The 27,259-nt window shown below is 46.3% G+C and overlaps 1 protein-coding gene across 1 annotated transcript in view; it reads left to right on the top strand.

The window, feature by feature from the left end:
- LOC146178983 (uncharacterized) overlaps positions 1–23,079 on the top strand; it is a 62,905-nt gene extending 39,826 nt beyond the window's left edge. Inside the window, exons 10-17 of the mRNA XM_084578685.1 lie at positions 2,326–2,449; positions 4,430–4,476; positions 7,083–9,306; positions 11,714–11,985; positions 13,701–13,889; positions 15,166–15,421; positions 18,527–18,692; positions 22,465–23,079. Of these exons, the coding sequence (XP_084434811.1) occupies positions 2,326–2,449; positions 4,430–4,476; positions 7,083–9,306; positions 11,714–11,985; positions 13,701–13,889; positions 15,166–15,421; positions 18,527–18,692; positions 22,465–23,023 (3,837 nt within the window). The 3' untranslated portion in view covers positions 23,024–23,079. The remainder of the gene's footprint in view (positions 1–2,325; positions 2,450–4,429; positions 4,477–7,082; positions 9,307–11,713; positions 11,986–13,700; positions 13,890–15,165; positions 15,422–18,526; positions 18,693–22,464) is intronic.
- The last annotated feature ends 4,180 nt before the right edge of the window (positions 23,080–27,259 follow it).

Genomic DNA, 27,259 nt, shown 5'->3' with positions numbered 1-27,259 from the left:
TTCTTTTCACATCTCAATTTCAAAAAACTTCCTAATGGTACGCAGAGTTTGCGGTGGCCGCCCGCACCTGCCGCCACTCTCTGCCAACGATTCATTCAACTGCGAGTGGCTCGTTTCGAAATTAACCTGCAAACATGGCTGTATTGTGCCCCATGCTTTTGTAGGTTTGTAAATAATATTTCTATTAGGCCTAGTGCAACCTGCGTTTCGCCTCTGCCACCAGTGCGCTGGCATTGTACGACGGTGGAAGGTACTATAGCGTGGATGCGCAAGTCTCAACATGCCACTCCCCTGACATCCCCACTAGCTTAATCTGTAAAAACTTCCATTATCCCTTTGTTATTCAACTATGTAGATGGTTTGGTTTATGAGGTTTACCTTCCCAAAGGCGCCTTAGTGGAGTCCTCTGGAAATTTTGACCACCTGGGTTTACGGAGGCCTTTCTTCTCACCTCTGTCGAAAGGCTGCTTCCGCTGTCGGGATTCGATCCCGCATCTGGCCACAGCAGTCGAGTACCCTAGCCACTGCGCTATCCAGGTGGGACCCAAGTATCGTGGAGGCCACATGGATATAACCCCTGCATTAACCAAGACTTACAAATGTGGCTGGGTGGCATTAAATCTTGCGTGTCTGACTCAGGAGCCAAGGGTACCGGAGGGTTCGGCTCTCACACTTTCATCTCGGTGTTGCTGCGTGAGTTGGCCGCACCTGTCAATTCAGGCCACTCATGTTGCCTCTTGATCACTTGCACCTGGCAACTGCCACCTACTAGAGGCAAGCTTACGGTTCTTTGCTCACTACACTGACATCGCCGAATATCTGAAGAAGGGGTCCTTAATGCTGTCGCATAAGTAAAAAGAGAGGTAATCAATATGGTTCAATACTTAGATGCAGAGTGTGCGAGCAATGTTGTATTTATTCCCAGAATGCAAACTTAAATTGCAGTAACTGCCGCGGGGATTTTAAAATAAAATTTTTTTACTAATATCGAAAATAGCTTTCTGGTCTGGCAACCATTGACCTCTGATGTCACAATGAGATATCGTCCCCATGGCGTCTGCTATTCTCGGTGTCGGCTGCACTCTTGTATGCACGCCGTGGACAGTGATCACTGAGAGCTTTCTTTTTTTCTTCAGCAAAAATATTTTATGCATATGATCTTTTTTTTTTGACAAGCCTACGTTAATATGCGACCTTAGTGATCCTTGGACTTATTTTGGGCTTTGTCTAGAGATTGTCAAGGAGGCCAAAATCAATGGGCTCATGCTGCATTATTTAGGCATACAATCAGAAGTATATTATTCTTGCGTTATGAGAGTTAGCTTGTTTAGCAACAAGCACTCCCGCATGTAAAAAGCCAGATGTCCAACGTTTCTTTCCGACTTATGCGGTGTGAAAGGGGGGAAGGGTTAGCATCGTTTTGGTGATTGCTGATCTATTGCCCGTCGCTCTTTCAGTCCAAAATTTAAGAGGAAATCCCAAGCAAGCATATGTTGATGCGAGAGCCTACATTGCGACATTACAGGAGCAGACAACACTTTTGAACGAAACGGTACCTCTTGACTTGCTATTATATATGCGCGTGTTAGTCAATTATTTTCGGCTGGTAAAGCATTTTTACAAAACTATTTTCAGGCTGGCGATGGCCAACACACGAAAGCATACGCTGCCGCCACTTTAGTCTCATCACAAAACCCAACGCAATTCGAATGCGCTCACTGCCCACGAACAAGGCTCCCATTCATCTCCGTCTCACCTCCCCCGCAGCCCAAATGATTCATGAGTGCTTCAACGTAAGCACAATAAACATGCACCTTTAGTATTTAGTGTTTGAGCCCTAAACTCCCATGGAAATGCATCAATTCGTGATTGTGACTGCGCCCCCAGCGTGTTTGTTTGCATAGCTTTTGTAATGACTAGATGTATGCTGCTCATTCGCACGACATAAAATGCTAGCTGAGCTGTCAATACCAAAGCTATCCAATTCATTTGCCACCGGTCGCACCTTTATTTGTTCACAAACTACAATTGCGTTGCAAGTCGAGTGCCGTGGATGCTGCGTCCCCTTCGGCGCGTATATTCCAAAATATTCTGTACCAGTGTAGAGCAAAAGAGTATTTTTGGACCCTGTAGTAAATATATCTTTCTAAATGCAAAAGGCACTGCACATCTATACAAACACATGGATGCTAATGTGTGTTTTCCTCTTCCATTATTATAAGCCCGTAATCATATTCAGCTATCAGTGTTCATAGTTCAATGAAAGGAATCTTTCGTAGAACTGTGCGTACGAGTATAATGCAGTAATTTGGCACTGATTCACAGCCAAACAACGAAAGCCATGCGTCCAGTTCTGAAGCTGTGATTGTGCTCTTCTGGAATGCTCCTGGGGGCTCTGGCCTTCATGCGGCAGAGGAGGAAACCTCAACAGGAGAATGCAGCGAGGAGTGTGAGTATAATTCACCTAGCATTTGTACAGGAATTAAAAACAACATTCATATTGTAAGGCGAACCCATTTACGCAAGGGTTGGCAACCCTTGTTTTTTCATGCTCACTATTTAAACCTGCCAAGTAGCAGCCTAATTGTTGCCTTACGCGATAGGTGGGAGAGCAGGTTTGCCTGAAACAATAGTAGGCACGTGCAGCTCTTTTCATTATTATTCAAGCTGTAAACATTGAAGTGGCCTTACCTCCAATGTTCGTGGTAACCTATAAATTCAGTGCAACCAAGACTGGCAGCTGTTCTTGTTTTTGGTGACCTCTGAGGTCTGCTTTTCCTCTCGCCTATGACGGTTTATGACGACCGTACAAACTGCTTAACAACTTTTGGCTATTTTATTATTTGAACACACGATGTAGATAATACTGTGCTTTTTCAACTTTTTCGTTTTTTCTTGACCAAAGTGCCTTAAGTAGATAACAATTCTTGAAATGACACCATTGCGGCCACTATGTAAGCAGGGGTGTGATATTTTCAAGCTAAGATTCTTGATGACTTTTTCACTGTACCCCAAGAATCGTGCGATGCTGAATAAGAAAATTTGAATTCCTCCATCACCTACGGTAGTTTTTTTAAGAATCCACTGTTTTCATTACTACAACAATTGCAGCGTAACTGTAGTTGGCACACAATAACAGATTCGATTTCCTTGTTTCGCACCCAGGACTAATTATCTTCCGCAGTAGTTTACCTCTGAAAGCAATCCCAATGGGCAGCGAGTAAAATGTGACCAGTTAGGGAGCTAACAGTAGCACAGCCATCAGTGTTCTGAGCTGGGTCTTCGACTTGCATTCGCACTCTGACCCAGGTGATGAGGCAGCATCCTTTGCTTTATAGCCTGGAAAAATATTATCCTGGACACAGCTGAATCGCGAGGTCTTTTGCATTTTAAGGGAAGTATTTCAGGCTTCATGGCAGAACACAATGTTTGAGAATGGTGCAAAACTATTTAAAGTTGGCGTTCCCATAAATTAAAAGCTATAGCTAATGATTACTAATGGACACAGTATTAGGAGGAGCAAACTATTTGCATTTCCTCTGAAATGCATTTCTGAACCTTGCTAGTGGGCGATGGACTCCATTTGGCACCAAAGGCTCCGTTTTGGAGGTCCTGTAAAACTTGTATTAACCAATGAGCTGCATAACAGGGAGATGCACAGTGAATAACCACCCGTGGCATATCTGCATTACCCAAGTAGCACAAAGTGGCCCTTGAGGTGGGGCCCCGTGCTGGGCCCATGGAGGCAGCCCATATGAGCCCCATGTGGGGTTTGCAACTCGTGCCCAGAGGGCCCCCACGTGGGCTGTTCAGTTTTGAGACAATCAGTCCCAATTCGTACCTGTGTGGGCAGCCCTGAAATCGGCCCAGATAGCCAGATCTGGGCAGCTTATCAAAATTACTAGTAGATCTTTTGTACAGGCGAGTGCCACAGTCACTAATGGGTCTTACTTTTGTACAGGCGAGTGCCACCCCATTGATCAATGTTTGCGTGCTCATGTTCATTAATCCCTCCGATATCTGAACAGTACCGGCATGGGCTTTAAGAAGGCCAATCCGATTTGGGCTGGCCCACTTGTTTCCCTCATTACTTGAAGTTGGCATTTTCGTGTCTGTCCAAGTCCCATTAAGTATCATGTGTGAAATATTGAGCGCTATTTCTTTACCTAGTATTATGTATTCAACATATGAGAAATTTATTCCCAGCACTATTATAATATGGCGTGGCTCACACTGCTCCCTAAATGTTGGTCCGAAAATTTATTTGGCACTCTGTCAAATAATAATAGCACAGGGAAAATTTGGAGGTAGGTCAGTACATACTCGTAAAGCAGAACAGCCTGCTAGCCTGACTGCCAATCGTTAACTTCGTACATACGTTTTTGTTCTTCATTATTCCTGATTAATGTGCAAGTGCATTCTGTTGCAGGTTCCTCTGAAGAGGATGACGTCACTGTGGTCCAGGAGGCCAATCTGGTGTGCATTGTCCCATTTCCTTGACATGTTCTGTATGAAAAACCTTCATGACCCAGGCCGTTTTTAATTGCTTCAAAAATTTTACGCTTCAAGCCAATGTGATCGGGTCTAATCACCTCCAAATTGAACCTCCTGATTCACATAGACCATTCAGGTGTCTTTATGGCGTACCGAAATTTCAAGTGGATGGGCACCTGCCAGTTCGCCTCAGGCTACGCTACCCAGTGAGGCAGAGAGGATGGTGCATCATGAAGTTTTTACTGCTGTACCTGCACATTTAATATCTTGTAGGTCATCAGCATGGTTAGTATGTTAACTACATTCTTGGCGAAGGTCGACATTCCTGTTGCGCATTTGCATGCAGAGGGGGAATTCGTTGTGACTTTCGAAAGATTAGGTGACAGGTAAGGTGGCTGAAGATATGAGACCTCGGCCCATAACAGGTTGTTCCCGAAAATAAAAGCTGAGAGGGGAGGAGGCTTTTGAGGAAACGGGAGTGCGTGTTGTGTTCTCTTTTTTTGGCACATAAGCGACTAAGGCTATCATGTGCCAAACGCAGGGTGTATTATGTTTCCTTGGTGGAAGATTAAAACAGTGAAAGTGGATGTACGGACGAGTGCATTCTCTCCTAGGAATAAAGTCTGATGAAATGGTATATGCTTGATGTAAAGCTGTCTAAAATATTTGTTTCTTAGTCTTTCAAGTTTTCTACACGAGAATAAAATGGTTTATTGTAAGCTCATGACCATAGTGCTCACAATTTGGCTTACGTGAGGATAAAATTATGCGTTAGATGTGTGTGTCCGATGCGAATGCGACATAATACTACTTCAATGAAGCATTTTTGATGATTGCATGATTTCCATTCTTCAATGACTTGTTTCACAAGGTGGAGTTTTGTTGTTTATATCCTTGTGCCAAAAAATCTGCCATTTTGCTCTCAGTTTTCTTATAAATTTTATAACACATTTATTAGGTATGCTTACTTTTTCTATTTTTGCATTGTGGGCAGCTGCTGCGCATGCATAAGTTGTCTCATTACCACTGATTCCAACCATGGCTAGGTACCCAGCAAAATTTAATATCATGACCTTGAGTTTCGGCTATTTTGACGCAATGAATTATATTTCCTACTAAGGGTTCTGTTGCATTTTTTGATTGTATGCTGTGATTGTGCTGAGGGAGTCACTGTAGATTACACTCTTTTCAAAGTTGCTTTTTATTACTTTTTCCACAGCTAGGACGATGGCATAGCATTCTGCGGTAAAGACTGATGCAGGTTGAGGCAGCGTTAGCCGATATAAAAAAAAACGAAGCAGATAAATTCATTGCTGACTGGCAAAATAGCATCATAATTACTGTTAAACCTTGCCTGTTAGCAATTGGTTATCAATGTTACTTATGCACGAATGCCCTAAATTTTGGAATTAGTGATCGGATGTCCTTTAGGAGAAATCTGCTGCTCGAATCAAATAATGGATTATCAAAATAATTGTAAACAAGTTGGATTGAGGCTGCATATCTGAAAAAATATAGGAATTTTGCCTGCGTACACGTGCAGCCATAGGTATAATTAACATGGGTGCTCGAGAGTGTGGCAGGGACATAAAATTTCTACCACTCAGCGCTAGCCGCAAGGCCTGAAATCATGCTGCATGATGTGTTTGAGGCCGGTGGAGATAGCATGGTGCCCTTTAGCTATCTTATCATGATGTCCAACCCATTGGCTGTTTCTTGTCGATGCTCTGTTTTTGCTTTTATTACTTATGCTTATTTCTTTCTTTTGTTTTGAGTTGTTAGAGAATGTGTCATGTTGGCTGCGCAAAGATTTAATGTGACGATTTTCTCTGTGATCTACAAGATCTCCCTTCAGCAAATTCGCAGCGTGCGTGAAGGTCACAAGGCCACGTCAGGCGCCATATAGACGCCTTTTGACTCGTGAACCTCAGCAGATGTAATAACAAATATTTCATAGATACATGTACCCAGATTTTGCTGAAACAAATTTCATTTCACCTGCCAAAGCTGAGCGGCATTTAAATTCGTTGAAGCCACACACTCGAGCGTTTGTGTTAAGCCTGCTGACTGCTGTACATTGCACAGTCCAATTGTGTTTGGCAACTGTTTCAAGAGCAGTTGACTCCACCGCATGGCATGTGCTGCTATCAGTATGTGCGAGAAAAGGCGTGGCAGCGTTTGCAATTGTAGCATATATAGGGTCCGAGACTGCACGGCAGGAGCTATTACAGTCATGATTAGAAGACCCTGTCTCCATATATCCGACATCGGAGGTTGGCGCTAAAATGTCGTCGGTCTAATCAATTGCGATTTTGCACTAGCTAGCACCCGTCATTGGAAGCAGAAGCTGGTTTTGCTATTCTTCAGAGAGGACAAGCTATGCCATGTCGCGCGACCTCTAGTGTCAGTGTCAGTGTCATCATGACTATCTGACAGGTACGACTAACGCAGAGGCTTAACGCTTTTGGTTTGACTCTTCACTTTTAGCATTGCTATATTAGTGGACATACAGCTAACAGAGATCAATTTCCTTGCATTTGAAGGAAATCATTACGTCATGTGATAGTCTGAATGTGCATCTCCCGCAGGAACTCGACTGTTTGGAGAAACGTAGCGAGGTGCCTGCGTTAAGACCAGCTTCTGCCCTATCCAACCACTTAGAGTCGGCCGGGAACAACAGCAGCCCTGATCTACCAGAGACAGTCCCAGACTTGTCGGCCGAAAATGACAGCAGCCCTAATCTACAACAGGAGACCACCCCAGACTCTTCGGTCAGGAATGACAGCACCCCTGATGCACCAGAGGAGAGGGGCATGGACGAGTCATCTGGGAATGACAGCAATCCTGATCTACCAAATGAGACAGCCCCAGACTTGTCGGTCAGGAACAGCAGCAGCCCTGATTTATCGGAGGAGGCAGGCTTGGACGAGTCGTCTGGGAACGACAGCAGTCTTGATCTACCGAAGGAGACAGACCAAGACTTGTCGGTCAGGAGTGGCAGCACCCCTGATTCATCAGAGGAGAGGGGCATGGACGAGTCATCTGGGAATGACAGCAATCCTGATCTACCAAATGAGACAGCCCCAGACTTGTCGGTCAGGAACAGCAGCAGCCCTGATTTATCGGAGGAGGCAGGCTTGGACGAGTCGTCTGGGAACGACAGCAGTCTTGATCTACCGAAGGAGACAGACCAAGACTTGTCGGTCAGGAGTGGCAGCACCCCTGATTCATCAGAGGAGAGCGGCATGGACGAGTCATCTGGGAATGACAGCAGTCCTGATCTACCAAATGAGGCAGCCCCAGACTTGTCGGTCAGGAACAGCAGCAGCCCTGATTTATCAGAGGAGGCAGGCATGGACAAGTCGTCTGGGAACGACAGCAGTCTTGATCTACCGAAGGAGACAGACCAAGACTTGTCGGTCAGGAGTGGCAGCACCCCTGATTCATCAGAGGAGAGGGGCATGGACGAGTCATCTGGGAATGACAGCAGTCCTGATCTACCAAATGAGGCAGCCCCAGACTTGTCGGTCAGGAACAGCAGCAGCCCTGATTTATCAGAGGAGGCAGGCATGGACAAGTCGTCTGGGAACGACAGCAGTCTTGATCTACCGAAGGAGACAGCCCGAGACTTGTCGGTCAGGAACGGCAGCACCCCTGATGCATCAGAGGAGAGGGGCATGGACGAGTCATCTGGGAATGACAGCAGTCCTGATCTACCAAATGAGACAGCCCCAGACTTGTCGTTCAGGAACAGCAGCAGCCCTGATTCATCGGAGGAGGCAGGCATGGACAAGTCGTCTGGGAACGACAGCAGTCTTGATCTACCAAAGAAGACAGCCCCAGACTTGTCGGTCAGGAACAGCAGCAGCCCTGATTCATCAGAGGCAGGCATGGACGAGTCGTCTGGGAACGACAGCAGTCTTGATCTACCAAAGGAGACAGCCTCAGACTTGTTGGTCAGGAACGGCAGCACCCCTAATGTACCAGAGGAGAGGGTCATGTACGAGTCGTATAGTAATGACAGCAGCCCTGACCTGCCAGAGGAGACAGCCCCGGACTTGTCGGTCAGGAACGACAGCAGTCCTTATGCACCGGAGGAGACAGGCATGGGCGAGTTGTCTGGGAACGACAGCAGCCCTGACCTGCCAGCGGAGACAGCTCCAGACTTGTTGGTAAGGAACGGTAGCAGCCCTGATGCACAGGAGGGGACAGTCATGGACGAGTCGTCCAGTAACGACAGCAGCTCTGGCCTAGCAGAGGAGACAGCTTTAGACTTGTTGGTCAGGAACAACAGCAGCCGTGACGCACCAGAAGAAATAGCCCTAGACTTGTCGGTCAAGAATGACAGCAGCCCTGATCCACCAAACGAGACGGGCATGGATGAGTCGTCTGGGAACAGCAGCAGCCCTGATTTGCCAAAGAAGTTAGCCGTAGACGAGTTGGCCAGAAATGACATCAGCCCTGATGCACTAGATTGGACAGCCATGGATGAGCCGTCCAGTAACGACAGCAGCCTTGACTTACCAGAAGAGACAGTCCCAGACTTGTTGGTCAGGAATGATAGCAGCCGTGACGCGCCAGAAGACATAGCCCTAGACTTGTCGGTCAGGAATGACAGCAGGCTTGATTCACCAAAGGAGACAGCCCTTGACTTGTCGGTCAGGAACAATAGCTTCCCTGATCCACCGAAGGAGAGAGCCATAGACAAGTCGATTGGGAACGACGGCAGCCCAGATCCACCAAAGGAGTTAACCGTAGACGAAGAGAATGGGGATGAAGCGCAGGGCGACAGAAAGCAGGGCAACGAGACATGTGAGTATAAGCTTCGCTATTGATGTGAGACTAGAATATCTGGCATCTGTTGTAGGGTTCATATTTTCGAAAGCAGTAGTGTATGCATAAGGAAGCCTGAAAGTCTAGTTTCTGGCATCCTTTATGTCTGACATGTGGTAAAGAATGGCCGATGAATAATTGTCCAATGAATACGCTTCAGACGTCATTCTTAGCGCTAAAAATACATGCGCACACGAAAGAAAAGGAAGGACACTGGACAGGCGCTACATCTGGTTTATTGGACTGAAAAGACCTACAATATATAGCAACGACCACGCATGCGCAGACCAACCAGACACGCCCCCTTCACCGAAACCGCAAAAAAAATCTCATTTCTGCCCTCAACAGAGCGACAGACGTGTCACTAACATACCACTCCCCCTTCTTTCTTATATCAAATGCTTCAAGCAGTTCGCGCGCCTTCTTATCAAGGCTTCTGCCCAGAATCTGTACCTCGTTAAGCCACGGCTCACATCCACTGCACCAAGCACAGGGCTCAGGGAGCCTAGCGCCCTTGTCAGCTCAAGGAGGGGAAATGTTGAACCGCGCGGTCATTAACACATTTGCCTGTCTGGCCTATATAAACCTTCCCGCAAGTCAACGTGATCTCATACACAACCCCCGTGCGGCACTCCACAAATCGTTTTTCGTGCCTAACACTGCAGGCAGGCCTTCTGTCGTCACGCATGACACGTGAGCAGTCTTGAAAGCTTCTGGAGAGCGGAGGGCACGACAGGAACACCATGTATATTCGCCACCTTTTTGAAGTTGTGGGATATCTTGTGGATATATGGCACCACTTCAGGTTTAACCGCAGTCCTACTCCGCTCTTCCAGCTTTTCTGACATGGCTGTTTTTTGTCTTTTTGACCAGACCTGTTACCGACGTGACGACCTTGCAGGGGAGGCTCGAAGCCATGGCATGCTTCACGAGTGTGGACCCTAGGCAAAGGCTAGCAATGTCCCTCTTAACTGTTTTGGATTAGGCTTACTCATAAGAAAGCAGAGCCTTCTGTGCCCACCTAGAGTCCGGAGGGGTGTGTTAGTAACACGTCTGTTGCTCTGTTGGGGGCAGAGAGTGATTTCTTGAGCGGTTTCGGTGAAGCGGGCGTGTTTGGTTGATTCTGCGCATGTGTGGTCATTGCTATATGTTTTAAGTTTTTTCAGTGTAATAAACCAGATGTAGTAGCGCTTGTCCCGTGTCCGTCCTTTTCTTTCATGTCTGTGTGTGTTTTTAGCGTTAAGAATACCATCTGAAGCTGAACATCATCTAGCCTGTCTAGAAGTTCTTTTAAATGAATATGGCGTCTGGCAGACAAGGACTAAAGAAGGCACACAAATGACGGGACCAGTGAAACTAACAGTTGGATTTTGTGTCACATCAAGCCTGTCCCTTTGTAGGTCAGTCGAGCCATATCGATAATTAATCATGTGCAAATGCACGTGTATCGCCTACTCTTGGACTCATTGCTGAAGCAGTACAGCAAACGAATTATCATACATGAAGCTGCGAGAACAAGTCATTGTAAAAAGCTTTATCTGGTCATCACTCGCGCCTTCTGCCATAAAGGAGGTGAAGAATGCCACTGTTTTTTGAACTAAACACAATAGAGGAAGTTCCCCCAATTTAGCGGCAAGTACGTGCCTCGGCACGTCAGACATTTTTTGGTGGTAGTGTGGTTACAGGTGACAAGTAGGATTGGTGAGAATCTGATTTTGCAAATTATCTATAGAACCCCCCAGCCGGTTCCTTTCATTAGGAAGAGCTGTTATGATGCCATACCGGAGTGTTGCAATATATGAAGCAAAAAAATTTTTCGAGATAGGTGTGTTGAAAGACGTTCTCATCAATACTGCATTGAGAATTTTTCGGCTGGTATACCAAGGAATGGAGCATTCGCCAAGTATGACGTGGGTGTATGGGAAACAATGTCAGTGAAAGTAGCATCTCCCCTGGAATGCCTCAAGTTCAAGTGGACGAATCAGATGTTCTGTGAGAGGACAGCACATGCCACATCTTGGTTGCCAGGCGCCATCCGCCCAATTTTTTTTTTTAACATGCGTCCCATATGTTTTTGAAGTCAGTTGTACATGCAGCACCATCACACATTCAACAGTCTTAACTGGCAGGCATGCTTGGACCAAAAAAATGTCTTCCTTACTCTCACATTTCTGAAGTGTTTCGCACTGATTTCGTGTTTTTTTAAATGAGTTTTTATATAGTGGCACGTGACCAGCGTTACTACATTCGATTTGGCAGTATCTTTTTTTTATTTTTTCAGGAATGTCGAACTTTGTTAAAAGGTCGCCTATTTAACGGTACTTTCGCTGTTTTTTTTTTCTATGGTTCATGTTTTGATAAACATGTCCTGAATTCTTTCTAGCAGCTGACTTTACCAAAGAGACATCACAGGTCGGAACGAAGGTTGAACGGAAGGCCAAAGTGAAGGCCAAAGAGAAGATTGAAGAGATTTTTAAAAAGAAGACTGAAGGGAAGGCCAAAAGGAAGAATGAAGGGAATGACGAATGGAAGACTGAAGGGAAGCCCAAAAGGAAGGCCAAAAGAAAGATGGAAGGGAATGATGAAAGAAAGACCGAAGGGAAGGCCAAAAGGAAGACCAAAGGGAATATTGAAGGCAAGCTCGATGGAAAGAGCAAGGTATGTGAAGCATCCACCTGTGTTCATAACATCATTTTTGAGTTCCTTGACAGTAGCTTCATATTTCTTAATAGCATTGTCGTGGTGGAGCAGAATGAATGAACCAAGCGGTATAATACCAACAGCGTATGTTGAATGGTAACACTAGTTAAGAGTTGCAAGTGCGGACATATTTTTCCCTACTCTTACCGGTAAGACTGTCCCTGGTATTTCTGAGTGTGGATCACATAGAATATTTAGATAACGCTATATATTACAAATTAACAAAAATAAATTCAGAAGCACCCCTAACAACCCATACAGAAATGCTTTCATTTGATAGCTCTTACACTGTGAATTTGGGATATGGCTGCCAATACCCCAATTTCATGGCAGTTTACACTGCGAAGTTTATATGTTTCACACTTTCCATGTTTTACATTGTGTGTTTCACTGCACAACAAACTGAAAGGAAAATCAATACTTTCAAACTCTCTACGCTACCTGTGCCGTTCGCAACCTGAAAATGCCTTTCCTCGTATGAAGAGAAAAAAATGCAGGGAAAACGAGGGGCTCACTATGATGCACAAATAAAAGAAGTCAGTGTTAACGCATCATAATTTATGTATTGCATTCTGGGTTGTCTTATAAGTTTGTGAACGAATTTCGGCATCCTTTCACCAGCTCATGCTTCTAAATTGCTGCACCAGTTTTTTGTTTTGTTCAAGGTGGCAGTTTGCACGGTGTCACAATCTTTAAGGCCAAAACCCTGTTTGCCATTTTTGTTTTAGTATTGGTTGTCACAAACGACGAAAAAAGTAAACGTGGCGTCATTGCGCAACATTATTAAAGAACCGTGGCACTGTGCCCAATAATCCTCCTTCCTAGCAAAACTGCGACGCAGCCATTTTCTATGCAGTGCTTTGGCTGGTGCCATATTATTTCGCTTTTCATTTGGCACGCGTTTTCTGTTCAGTTAAGAGGCTAGTTTGCGATAGGAATTCGAACCTACGAACCATCCGAGGAGCAGGATTGGGAAGGTGCCGTCAGGGAAGCAAAATGTCCATCATGCTTAATCATCATGAGGTGCCGCGCTGCACAGGAGGATTTGTGGGGATCGGCAGTGCATCGCATGAGCCACCTTTTACCTGCATTCACTTAGGCAGTTTTAAGTGTCTGCCACCGAGTCTTAATTTTTGCTTGATTGTGCACTCTTGCTTTACTTTCGCTTTCGGCCGGCATCCCACCAGGCACGGGCTTCTCTGCGACCCTGTTGTTTTTATTCTGTGAATGGCGGCCAGTCAACTATGCTGTTAAACTGCCTTACCAAGAGGCCCTTCTCCGTCTGGGTGCTGTTTGCTTTCTATATGGAACACAAGCTCTCCACGCAGTGCATCGTTCATGTGTGATTTGTCGTCAGAAGCACATGACGTCAAAAAGGCTGCAGAATATCCTGACATTCTCCTATAGCTGCGTCGCTTTCTGGTGGCACACTTTAGCTGTCTTCGCATTGTACTTCTATTCCTTTCACTTACTTGCACACCTTTGATAATATTCACTTAATTTCAAACACACGCCACGACTGCAGCGATGGCAATTTCGACAACGGTGTTAAGCACAGCATTTTTAGGGATAAAGGTCAGCAATGTAAATTAAAAAGTAGCAATGTAAATTATGCCCGTGCGCAACTACAGTTTAAAGGTCAGTGGCTGGCAAAATGGTGGAAATATGTGCAGGTGCTTTGGGAAGATCCCACGGGTGTCTTGACGGGCTATCGTGATGTCCTGGAAGTCCGCAAGTCGACCACTGTCAAGGGTGCTAAAGGTGGCGTGTTCACGTTGAAGCCGCTGGTGAAGGGGCTTCGCATCGGTCCGTACCACGGCGTCAAGTTGAACGGTGGGGAAGAAGGCGGTCGCACTCTTCAGGTGAGCTCGTGCCATCCTCTGCAAGGCACTCGGATTGGATGTTCTTTAATTGTGCTGCCTTAGGCAACACTTACTTCAGTTATGCTATGGCGCTCACAGTTATACGCTGTGCATCATCTGCAAATGCATTTAAGTAATAGTATTGTTAGGTATACATATTTTGCCAGGATTATAAGCAGCGTTGTGCGAAAAAAGAAAGTATATTCCAGCATAGAAGTGCTGCTCTAATTCGAATATCTAGAAGTTACGACCGTACATACCTCGCCATTTAGCTACTCTAGCATTTATGGTCAGATTCGGACTGTACAGTGGCACATACTCGACAGGTTTTCATTAGCAGTAAATTTGAACTAGTGCTTCTAGTCTACTTGGCTGCCACCAGATATCGCAAAGCTTTAGGTTCTCAAAATGATGCGCTAATATTATGAAATTACAAATCGCCAAAACAGCTGACCATTGATCGCATGTCTCCGCTGTCCAGAAGTAGCAGCCTTATGCCACTCAGAAACAGCATAACAAATTAAGAGCAGCAAGTAAGTTGGCTCATAAGCTTACTGCGTGGAATGAGATGAATGATGTTTTGAAAATGCCTATTTCTTATACTTTTCATCAGTAATCTGGCAAAGTCGAAGCTGAAAAAGATGAGTCCTGCTGTCTTTGTATTGGGAAAAAAAAAGGCAGTTGTAGCAGCAGATTCTTCACTGATTGTGTTTGTGTCTCCCAAAATACCTTCAAATTTTGGTCATTTCATTCCTATTGTAGAAACCTTGAATGGCATATGGACGCAAGTTTGATATTACATCGAGATGTGATTTTCTTTTTAAACTCCGAAAAATCGCTGTTTTCGTAAGATCAAAATTCTGTATTGGTGACTGCAGGATTAGTTATTTAAAAATATCTAGCCGCCTACTGAAGCACAACCGGCCAATAGCCATTGCGGCATTGATCGGCACAGTCCCAAACTCTTGGCAATGTATAATCCAAACAGGAAAATGAAAGTTATGTGTAAATGTTCTTGTATGCGACCTTATTGTTGTCAGCATTGCTTCAGCATTTTGCAAAACTTTTCTTTTACACCTGAAACATGCCATACAAAACCATAGCTCCCTTGCCATGTACTGAACTTAAGCTTTGCCTTTCTAGGTCCCCATTCAGGGTTGGGGCAATGCAGTATTGCTACTTGCAATACTGACACAACATAGAACACTTGAACTTCGCTACTGTTTTCCTTGCTAACGGACGAGCATCTATAAATTTGGGTCCATGCTTTGTGCAGGTACGCCGTTACGGAGAGTTTTTTGTCGTCGATAAGCACCCAGAAAAGTCTCCTCACTGGATGAAAAATGTGAACTACGCACCCAGCAAGAGCAGGCGCAACCTGGTTGGCCTTGTTTCTGGTGGAGACATCTACTACCGCACACTGAGGGACGTTGACGTCGACGAGGAACTGCTCGTTGGATACTCAGTATCGTTTGCCAAGAGCTTGCTTGGGCAGCGACTGAGATCACATGGATCTCCACTGCAAAAGAAAGGTGGGAAGCGTTCACAACCTTTCATAGCTGATCGATAATAATCGTGGGACGACATACACAGTCTGCAAAAAGTGAGCAGGCACGACAGCCCTATTTCTGTGTGGACCTCGACGCCAGAGGACAAGAGAGAGAGTTGAATAGCAGGAACATAGTATTTTTATTACCGTACAGTGTGTGGTCTCTAGAGAGGCATATTGTGAGTGTGTGAAAAACAGCCTGGGACATATGGGAGAACTCCCTGCTGCCTTAAAATCAACCTATGCAAAGCTGGTCACTAGCACATTAATAGCACAAGGTGCCCCTGGAATCTTGAATGCTTAGACTGCCTATTGATTTGACACGAAAGCACTGCGGCTTCGACAGAACCTGCCTTATGTGCATCTATCACTCTGTAGTAGACGCTCTTCCTTAAATTACTGGTGCGTGGTTTACGGGTTAGCAAGGCCGTCCTACCTAAAACGTCTTGATCCAGTGCAAAACCTTTGCCTGCGACTCTTGACAGGTGCGTACAGAACATCTCCTATAAATAGCCTCCATGTCGAAACCAATGAAACACCCCTCGAAGACAGAAGGACAATGTTTATGTGTACTTACGTGCTAAACATTAGATCCCTACCAAAACACCCGTGTTACCCGATCGTCACAAAATGCCCATCTAGAACACTCTTTAACAAGCCTCAAGCAATAAAGCCACTAATCCTCCGTTACGAACAGAAATGTCAAGAAATGAATATAATAAACTCACTTCCAAATATTGCCCGCAGCCCCGAATCACTACTCCCGTGGTACAGTTTGTCTTCTGTATGTGACCTTACACTAACACATTTTTGTAAAAAGCAGACACCACCGAACACATAATAGAAAAGTTCCTGGCCTTTGACGAAAAATATGAAAACTACAAACATTCTATACTGACGGATCTGAAACAGCTATCTGTGTCGGTAGTGGTGTAGCTGAAGACAAACACGAAAAAACAGTCAGGCTACCTCAATGTGCATCAATGTTTACTGCTGAAAGTTACGCAGTCTTGCTAGCCGTCGAAAAAATACTAAGGAGCAAATTTGAAGAGCATAATCTACACCGACTCCCTAAGCTTAGTCACAGCACTATACTCCAGAAACACAGTGTAACTCTACCGTGATCCGGGATATAACTCGCGCTATAATTTCAAGCCATGGTGTCGTCATCGGGCAGCGTGGTTTATTTTCCCTCCACATCGAACAAGTCTGGCACCGGCTGTAACTCGGATCCCAATGGCACACTTGTGGCCGGCGTCTTCTGGTTTTTGTTTCACACCATTTCTTACAGTTTCCAAAGGCTCGTTGCGTGCACGGTTACAATTTACTGTTTTCTGGCATCTCGTTCGCAAGGAAAAACTGCACAAAGCAGTGCATAGAGAAACGAGGGCAAATGGAGACGCGCATGAAGCGGCTGCCACAGCGGCGAACGCAAAACAGCAATGGGAGACGTGGAGCGGCGTGCTTGAAAAGCGCCCAGCCAGTCCGCTTGAGTCAACGCTCTTAGATAGAGGCCATTTTGAGATAGCGGAAATTTCGCACAAAGAAAACAGCTTTAAAACAAGTCCAAAATTGTAGCGATTAGCCGGCTTAAACGCTCGCGGCGCGTGCGGGAATTTCAAACAAAATTTCTTGTTTCAGGGGTCCGATTTTATTGCACTTCCTGACTGCACTCAGCGTTAATAATTTGAGTGCAGGTGCTCGAAAGGATAAATACTCCAAAAATGAATTTTTCTCAAAATCGATTTTGGCCATTTTCGACCGTTTTAAGACTTGCGTCTCCTCTTAATTAACTCTGCTGCTGTTAACTTTAAGGATTTTTGCTGGTGCAAATCTTTAACTAACTTTATTTTCCAGCTGATTGCACATTTATCAGCAATCTGAAAGCTTGCAACTTAGATACAGTTTCCTTTAATCGCTGCAGGTACCGCCACTATTATACACCTAGGCAGGGCCAGTCTCTAGACCGGCTGTGACCCAGGGTGCCTCGCATCGAGGCATCATATACACCCAAATTTTGACCAATCAACACGGCTGTTTTTTGATGCATGGCGCCTATAGGAAATTTCGCAACTGGTAGTATCAGAGCTCTGCTGAGGCTGGAATCAGTGCGGCTGGAATCAGCGCGCTTTTAATGTTCAGCAAACTTGCGACATTTTTACCTGCCATTAACACTAAATAACAGCCTGTCACTATTGTAAACTGCAGAATATGATTAATAAATAGCTTTTTATAGGGAATTATTCGTTTATGCCCATTACCACTAGCAGCTACATTTTTTAGCCTCTTCACTTGTTGGGAAATTTGACCTGTAATAATCAGGGAAAACCTGGAAAAATCGGGGATTTTGAACATATAGTGGCTTGCTAGACTCCCCGATTACTGCGCCAGAAGACACAGGTTCGAGGACACAGCGGCCGTGTTCTGATAGATGCAAAACGTGTGGCATCTGAATTCTTTGAAATGAGAGTGCATGCTAAAGAATCCCATGTGGTTGAAATTATCCGGAACACCCCATAGAACAAACCACACCATCACATAAAATAGTCTGGTTTAATGTCAGAAAACTATCTTGCATCCGATGCTACATAAACTATTTTGAAATTGTACTGCTGCTCTAATGGTCTGTTAGCCGTGGTACACGTTACTCATGCCTGGCTTTCTTGGCCATCGAGCAGCTAGCGTCCCCTGTTGCTCACAAGGAGCGGACACCACCTAACTCACTCACTGGGTACATGTTAATCTTGTGGTTTTCTTCTTCTTCTGGTTTTGCACTAGCGTGGCAACTATCGCTGCCGGCTCTACGTTGCCCTGCTTCAAAATGTGGCCCATCAAATGCTTTCCGCCCTCACTGCCAACAGCTTACGATTGCTATGCATAAAAAAACAGAGGGACTTGTCATTCGTCATGAATTCTGGGGAGGGTGGATTTCGATCGTTGACCACAACTCCGTGCATGGTGGTAGCTGAGCTGGTTAAGAGTGTTTTACCAGATTTTGCTCACCTTGTGTACATGGCTGAGTTGTGCGGACACTTCTTTTCCCTACTGGTACTCACACTGCTCTGCTTACTGGTCTGTTCTCTTTCAGTGAGCGCGTTCGGCGTCGTCGCAGAGAAAGTGTTCACCGCTTGCGAGAGGTGTGGCGACCTGTTCTCCACGCAAAAGCGCCTGGAGAAGCACACTCGCAGCAGGCACTGGTACAGGAAGCCGGAAGGCCACCACTGCTCGCACTGCTCCTATACGAGCAATCGAAGGTAGGCCTTAAAAAATTCCACAAAGGCACTTAGATCTCTCTTAAAAGCAGTAAGGCGAAAGGCTTTCCTCCGACCCTGCACTTATTTGCTTTCGCTCTTCGATGCTCTTTTTTCTTTGTAAGTTCTTTTTTTCTCTTTTCATTTTCTTTTTTTATTTCTTTTTTTCTTTTTTCTCTTTTACTACTTTTGTTCCTCTCTTTTACTCATGACTGACAGTTTTCGATGTAAAGCAATCACTAGGCCTGACAGTAAAGCTCTGCAACATTTTTCCATGTTTTTTGCGCAGTTTTGACATATTTTGAGCATTTTCTACGTCGTTGGCTATATTGACCTTTGAATTGACGTTTTGGCTCTAATTAATTGCCTTATGAAATAAATTTAGCACACAAACGATTTTTCACGCTTTACCTCATACAACCATTCTTTTACTCGTCAATCAGTTCATTTCTCGACTGTGAAGCTGTGACACCCTCCGCGGACGACGCACAAGTCCTGTACACACTCGTGCACCTTTTGAGGCTTTTGCCTTGAAACTGTGTTCTGTGGCCGTCTGTTGCTTGACGTTCTGGTATAGATACTACACTTAAGATGCCCCACCACATTCCCCTCTTTCACGAGGTTCGTTATGGTCCATTGCATTCGAATTGCATGCTCTTTGCCAGCTAATACGGGCTCTTATTATTCCGTGTGCTCTTATTAACCTGTTCTGACATCTTACACTGGAGGCGGTTAGGTACCTGCTGGATTCTGGCCTTTCTGTAAGTCGTCTGTGATGGACCGAGTTGTGCCAGCGACTGACAATACACTCTGTGGCGCTCCGTCAGACCTTTGTGATGTGTGACACGTCAGGACTTTCTTGGCCACAGAAAGACGTTCACTGCAAAGGCAAACTATCAGCAAAGCTTCCCTTTCCTAACTATATACGTCTTTCGGCACACTTCTGGAACAAAAACAATCAGCAAAGGTCCTGTCCCATGTAAGCTTGTAAGCGGCGGCCATAATTCTCGTCCTCTCTCTTTTTTCGTTGCCTTCTCACCTGGGAAACTATTGGTTAAGCATGTGAATAAAGAAACATACCCAAGTAGTATCTATAGTTACCCAGCCTCCTGGCTAGCACATCTTGGCTCCTTCCACTGTGCCGCGCTGTTGACAATGCTATGCTGAAATAAGTGTGCTTTCAAATAAAAAGCCCTTTTGTTAAAATTTCTGGCTGTTTTAGATGAAATAACATACTATGTAATGTGCAGCACTATTATTGCTGTCACCCATTCTTAAAAGAAGGGAATTTTTATCCAGCCATAAGTAGTGGACAGTATCTGTCGAATTTTCAAAAACCATTCCTCTTGTACTTTCCATCAACAAATATTGGCTGTCTCACGGACCATTCGAACATCGCGCGGCGGCACGTGAAAACCAACGTGCACTTCTTACATCCTGTGATTATGTCCGTGGTCAATATGAGCTCTGGATGAGGGGCTGTATACCTATATTCTCGAAAGAGGGGGAAAACCAATTATGATGAAGCAGAGTCTGAAACAGGTAAAGACATATGCGCAGATGATCGTGTGATGTGATGCGATTAATCTCGGGCAGCAATACATTTTCGTTCTAGTGACATGGGAGCTGCTGAAGTGGTGAAGGCCGGTGCGCAGTAGGTGCATTTTTACCGAAGTTCGCTTATAGAGACCTGCTGCCATGGATTAGTAAAGGTGCACGAGTACTGCGCCAACGAACGCGAGTTTAATGCAGTCTACGATGGCTGCGTTTTGGAAGAGACGAAAAGCAGAAGCACCAGTGTGATGTGCGGCAGAGTCAGTGCTCGTTAAAGAGCCTCGCATTATCTGGAAAGCTCCACTGCTGCCTCCTTCACAGCCCACACATAGTTTCAGAGCATTACACCCCCCAATTCCGAATTTACATGCAGGTGTATACACACACAAATATTCTCTTGCACATCAGCACAAGAGCATTAGAGGCCCCATTCACCAGAAAGTCTGGCACTGGTGTTGTGAGCGAAAAATCGGGCATGAATCTGGCAGTAGGTAGGCAGCATGCGACATGACCGGGCAACGACTGGTAGTCGGGTGGTGTGCACTCTTAAGACCACATGGCATGGTCTAGCGGCAGGAGCCATCAACTCGGGTAACTCTTTGAAATTAGGGGATGGGATGAACGTCAAGCCTTTCGGGGTCCTCTCATCGAGAATCAGGCAAGCTACTTACCCCTGGGACACTCGGGCACGTTCATGCCACTTGGTTGTGGTGGGGTAATATATGCAGGGTGGTCTTCCACATAATGCTAGTGTGCTTTAAACAAGCATATTCTTGAAAATTTTTAGAAATTAAAGGCAATCAAGTGGTCACTTGATTAGCACCACCTCAAGGGGAAATAAATGGATGCTTGATCGGCTATAGCTAATCGAATATGGCTGAGCACTATGTTTTGGACGCTTGGCTTGGAACGACCCATTACTGTACTGTGAAACGCGATGGACAATATTGGTCTGCGGCTTCGTTGGCAAGGTGACACGAAGGCTGGTGATCAGGCATGGGTACTGTGGCATATTGTAGAGGAGTAGCGAGCGAGAATAACATAATAAAGTTTGCCACCGAGATGCCGTCATACGGCTGGCTGAAGTTCCGCCTAGTGCCGCTTTCTCAGCGACCTTGGGTCACCCTTGCTTACCAACTGCTAGCTGGATTGTATGGTCTGTGACATCACGACCCACATAGCCAGTCAGAATTATAGGGTGTCCCCGGAAAACGCCGATTATTTGCTCCAGTGTGGCTACAGAAAAAGTGAAGCAGGGCCCGTAAGCAGTAGTAATAGAAGTGTAGATGTAATGGGCACTTCGGGGACGAAATTATAATACTGAGAGACTTACACAAACGTGATGCAGGCATTCGGAACTTGATTTGAACCGAAGAGCTTCACTAGGCTAGTCAGCACCGGGGTGAGCGTGGCATCATCACAAAAAGCCACAGCTGCGCATGCGCGACCTCGCCGAGTGCCGTCACTAGGAGAGGCTGAGGTGTTTGAAGCGAAACTCTTCACTACGAGGGTCAGAGCCGAGCTTCGCATATTCCATATGCCGTGACGTCACAGCCAAGGCCAAATGTTCCTCTCCTCAATAAAAAAAAAAATCGAACCTCCATCTCTTGGATCTACAGCCGAGAATTTGCCGCTGTACCACGCCGCGGGTCGTGAAGCGCTGTTCGTAATTTCGCTTGTGTACCGTGAGGATGATAGCAGGATTCCGCGCGTGACAGATACTGCGTTTGGCACACAATTTGAAAGTACCTGGTGAAAACTTTTATTGTCCGAAGAGGCGACACCGGAGTTCCGGTACCGCTCGCAGGCGTCCAGGGAGCCAGATGTCACTCTAAGGGGCAGGGGTTATAGTTAAGTCACTCAATTAGGGTGACGTCAAGGATGTGACGTCACCCTTTTGCAGTCAGCTATGAGGACCAAGTGGGAACGAGTGCGCTCCGACGCCGCCGGGCGGCGCTTCTTGCCTTCCGCGAGTGACAGATGCTGCGCCTTTCCTTTCCTGTAAACGAATAATAGAGCGGCCGACATGGAAGCCAAGGAGAGTTTAGCTGCTGACGAACGACGCAGAAGTCTGGTGAAATTAACTTCTTCTGATCCCGAGGTAGTCACTGCTTTTTGCTATGTATATCCAGGCATAGCTGAGCTAAGCCATGTTTAATTTTTTATCATGATTTCCTGGCATTCTTTTTTATCTTTCTATCTTTGCCTTTGATGTACGTAGGTACGATGTCGCCAGGCACGAGAAAATCCACGTGGCTAAGCAGCCGTTCAAGTGTAAGGTATGTAACAAGCACTTCACCCGTCAGGACAATCTCAAGGTTCACTACAGGAACCATTCTGGAGAGAAGCCCTATGCCTGCAGGGTGTGCGACAAAAAGTTCAGGCAGCAAAGCCATGCCACGAGGCACGAAGACGTGGTCCACTACCGCCGCTACCCACTGTACTGCCCGGACTGTGGCGCTGGCGCCGAGGACGCGTTCAAGCTGAGGAACCACGAGTGCGGGTCGAAGGACAAGAAGACACGGCAGAAGAAGGATAAGCAACAAGGACTGAAGCAAGGCAGGGGGCGGCCACGCGGAGTCTCAAAGGAAGGCGGATCAACGGTGAAGGAACAGGCACGAGGGCAGGAAGAAAGGAAACGGGGCCGTGGGCGGCCACGTAAAGTTGCGACGGAAGGTGGATCAATGGAGATAAATCAGGCCGATTGTACACAAGAAATTAAACGGCGCCGCGGACCCCCCCGTAAAGCTCGAAGGGAAATTATTCCTTTCCAGCCGTAGAAGTTATTCCAAGGTACTCCAGCCGGGAACTGGGAACTGACTTACGCTATTCAAGAAACTACGTGAATTTTTAATAAAGAATGTTCTTGGGTTCTCTGCTCCCTTGGCAACCTTTCTGTGGAATGTATTTTACTTCGCAGTCTTTTTCTAAACGCAGCGTGAACTGTAACAGAAAGGCGTAAGGCGATGCCATAGCCTAGGCCCCAGATTTTTACTTGATACAGCCCTTTAAGGCGATGAAGAGAAGGCCATAGGGAGGAGCGTCCGCGACTGTTTCTGGGGAATTATTTGGTTTCATGACCGTGTTCCCACTCGCTTGAAGCAGTTTTTTTAATTTGCGCGGTAGTTCGAGCCAGTCTGGTGTTGTTTAGCTTTTACAACTAAGCTGTTACCTCTATTGTCCAAGGAAATTTTCGTGTCGCCGTGAGCAAAAAAAAAAAAAAAAAAAAAAAAAGCCGCCAGGCATTGTCGTTTAGTTTAGGCAGGATGATTTAGTTCCAAATTATAGTCTAATCATTGGTCATCCGAGGTTCGGACGGTAGTTGCGGTTTGGTGGGTTAATGCACAAAAAATTGCTTGTCGAGTCGAACTTTGTCGTGTGGGAGTCTTACTGACGACCTCTGGTCATAGAAACCTTAACGGCCGTGTAACTTCAGGGGCCGTGGCGATAAATTGTTAAATTGGTTCACAGGAAAGGAAAGGCGCATGTATCTGTCGCACTTCTTGGTAGACGCCTGAACGGCGCAGTAAGGAAGGGAGGGAAGTGGCAGTCGGAACATGCTGTATTGGAGGGCTCTTGAATCTGTGTTAAAATAGCGCGAACGTCGATATAGCCACGGGGACGTGAGAACAGCGCAGACGCCATAACAGCAAAAAAAGTCAAAACGGGGTTAGAACCGCAGGGTTTGTGTCGAATTAGATTGGGAAAGTAATTAATACGATCATTACTGATTAATAGCACCAAAAAGATTTAATTTGGGGTGCATACTTCTAGCATGCAGAGAGAACTTATTTACATCAGTGGATGAAGGAGCTCCGGCCCTCAGGTGTCTCAGCTAGGCCAGCTGGTTGGCGGCTAGTTGGAGCCCTGCGTCCGAGCAGCGCAGCAGGGTCTCCCAGAGTTGTGACATCAGATTTAGGACCCTCCCGAGAGAAGAGGCAGTCCCAGAGGATGCGTTCGAGAGTCCCTCTCGAGTCAGTTTATACAGAATTCTAATATTTTTAGGGCCCCAATACGTCCGACGTAACGCACGCCGGCGTGATGGACGTAGCGAACGCGAGCTGTCGCGGTCCAACATCGCCGACGCGCAAATAGAACCTCTCCTATTTCTCGCCGACCGCGCCGGCCACGCATCCCAGCATTCCTCACGCGCAGTGAAGATGGCGGCTTGCTATGTAGCATGGAGTTTTTTCCTTCCTCCATATGCTATGTAGACAGCGACCGCGCGCGCGTTTCAGACACTGTTGCGGAAAAGGTGCTAAAAGGCATTCGAGAGCAGCCCTGCGTCTATGATACAAAGCGGATCGACTACAGAGACGTTCAGAGAGAAAAAAAAAAAAAAAAAAAAGATGCCTGGGATGCAATCTGTCAGCAGTGTTGCCGGGCACAGCTATGAGTTCTTCGCCGCAGTGTGTGTGCCATACCCGTTTTAATGCAGTGGTGTAGGAGCTAGGTGTAACGATGGTGGTGTTTCACTTATCTGCAGTACATTCAGTGCAGGAATACCAGAAACTGCGGAAGCGGCTTCGCATAGAGTTGTGACCGGTACACGCTGGAATCGAAGGCCGTACTCGATTTGGCCACACGGAACGTCAGCGGCTCAACAACCAGTGAATTCGCGAAATTGATGGAATTCTACAAAAACTGCGGAAGACCGAGAAAGGGATCCTAATTACCATGTAATCTCTAACACTTCTGTAATCGCACAGATACTTAAATTATAGTTTTCAGTAAAACACGCACGTACACAATCATCGTTCCATCCGTCAACCGGGCAGGCCGTTTCTAGGCTGGACGTCTCCACGGCTGGCTGTAGATGCTTTGTGCCATTTGAATATTCGCAGTAAACACATCGCATCATTTCCTTGATCGCCACAGTAATTAGTGTCTCAATAGGCAGCCACTTCCTCTCTGCGGGTGCCCTGTCGTCTGCTCGAAAATGCACACCGAAAACGAACCAGACCTCGAGGGCGCCTTGCGCGCATGCGCGCCGCGGCGCCGTGCACACCAGCCGCGCCAGACTGTAGAGGCGACAGTTTTTTGACCCGCCCGTTGTATCCGACGTACCGTGGCCGACATCGCCGGCTCTGGCAGACGCGTCGAAAACGTCGGTCTATATTGGGGCCTAAGGGTGGGGGCTTGCGTAGCACCCGCCTGGCCACTCAGTTGATAGTGCTGTGAATTTTGCTTTAATGTTTGTCACAAACTATGCTCCCCGTTCCAAGCCCCCCCCCCCCCCCCCCTTTTTTTTTTTTGGCCCCTGGCTAGGTGACAGCCCTCAAGCCAGGGCATGGGCGAATTCGTTGCCAGGAACGCCAGTGTGCACCGGAGTCCTAATGAGCTGACAGTTCGCGAGATTGGAGATAGGTGTAATATGTGATTCGCCTGAGGGGCAATCACTCCACGACTAATTTCGTATGGTAGTTTTGCTGTCGCATAACACGAAACTCTCCGTCTGGGTGCAAGCTAGAGCTATGCCGGCCGCTTCCTAAGCTGTCTCCGGAAATCTAGCTTTCAGGGTGACCGCGGATTGTTCTAAATGAACGCGTTGACACGGAAGTTTCAGTAAACAAGAATCTGCCGCCTCGGGCAGCGGTATGCATGGTGAGTTGTCTCAGGCAGCTTCTCCAGTACTGTAGTAATTTCAATTGACAGAGTCCGTGAATAAACGAAGGATAGATCATTGCATGCATGTTGTGATGTGCTGATCGAGATATGCATAAAAAACGAAATACTGTGCGTGGGGAAAACAATTATTCGCTCTAACCTAGAGTGCCAATGGCGGTAATCAGTGCGCAAACATTCGCTGCGTGGAACGCACGTATACTTCTTCACACTTGCTAAAAAATTAATCCATGTCATCCCACAATCACACTTGTTTGCCCTACTATGTTCAAGGGAGCAGGGGAAAGGTGCCGCTTTCGCCGGCGCTATGCGAAGGCGCTCAGCATCTGTCAAGCTCTTGGCAGTCCTCTGCTCTTACAGCGGAATCCCATTACCTGTGCACTGACAGCTTGCATCTGACTGGTTCTGTGGTAGCTTCAGTTTTTTTTTTTTTTTTATTTCTGCAGCCGGTGCGCGTCGTCGTAGCAGTAAAGCTCGCCAATCTTCGATAAGTGATTCGGTGAAGCCCTTTTTTGCCGAATGAGGGGGCATCTTGCCTCAAAATAAGCTAATACAGGCCCAGACGGAGGTGTATATTAAATAAATCAATAATGAAAGTAATGTTAACGCACAAGTGAACTGCCTAGGAAAGCACCCTGCAGCAGCAGTTCAACGTGCGCTATCCCACTTCGTCATGCAGGCGCTTTTGATAGGTGGCGCCACAGTATGTCCTCGCGCCCAATAGACCTTTTCACGAGCCTCGGCGAAACTGGTTTGACTGGGCTGTGGGGCGAGTTTAGAAGAGATAGCACAGCCCAGTATTCAATATGGCAGCTCCCACGACCACTTTTCGAAAAGGTCTATATGGAACAGAAGTGCATTAGTCTCCTCTTGTGAATGCACATATGTATCGTAACCATTGATGATGTCTTCAGTCGTAATGGCACATACCCACGGTGGGGAATGGGCCAGGGGAGATAGTAGGTGCAAAAGGATCGTGGAGAAGGAATTGGCAATTTTTATAATTACGAGTCTTAAACTAGAATTTCATCGAAAAAGGAAAAGGCAATGAAATCTCATTGTAGCAATCTACCTGGTGTAATTATATAGTCAGGAACAAAATCGTGCTCTAGTTTTAGAGTGTATCCTTTGCCGCTTGCCTCGAAGGAGATAAGAATCGGGATAGATCAGGGACTACACGAGAGAGGGGAACCTCCAAGTAAATTCTGCGGAGAGAAGTGAATCTCCAGCAGGAGAAGTGATTTATGGACCTGCCACAAGAATCACAAAGGTCGGTCATAGATAGCTCCGAACGGCATAAATAAGGATTTAGTTGCGGTATTCTGCAGTGCAAGAGGGCCATGGATGCCTCACATATCTTTGAACTGCACATTCGCACACTGCAAGGAAAT

The sequence above is a fragment of the Amblyomma maculatum genome, chromosome 9, assembly GCF_055883805.1.
Source record: "Amblyomma maculatum isolate TAMU_Amacu chromosome 9, ASM5588380v1, whole genome shotgun sequence".
Lineage (NCBI taxonomy): Eukaryota > Metazoa > Arthropoda > Arachnida > Ixodida > Ixodidae > Amblyomma > Amblyomma maculatum.
This window is presented reverse-complemented; position numbering and strand designations above follow the sequence as displayed.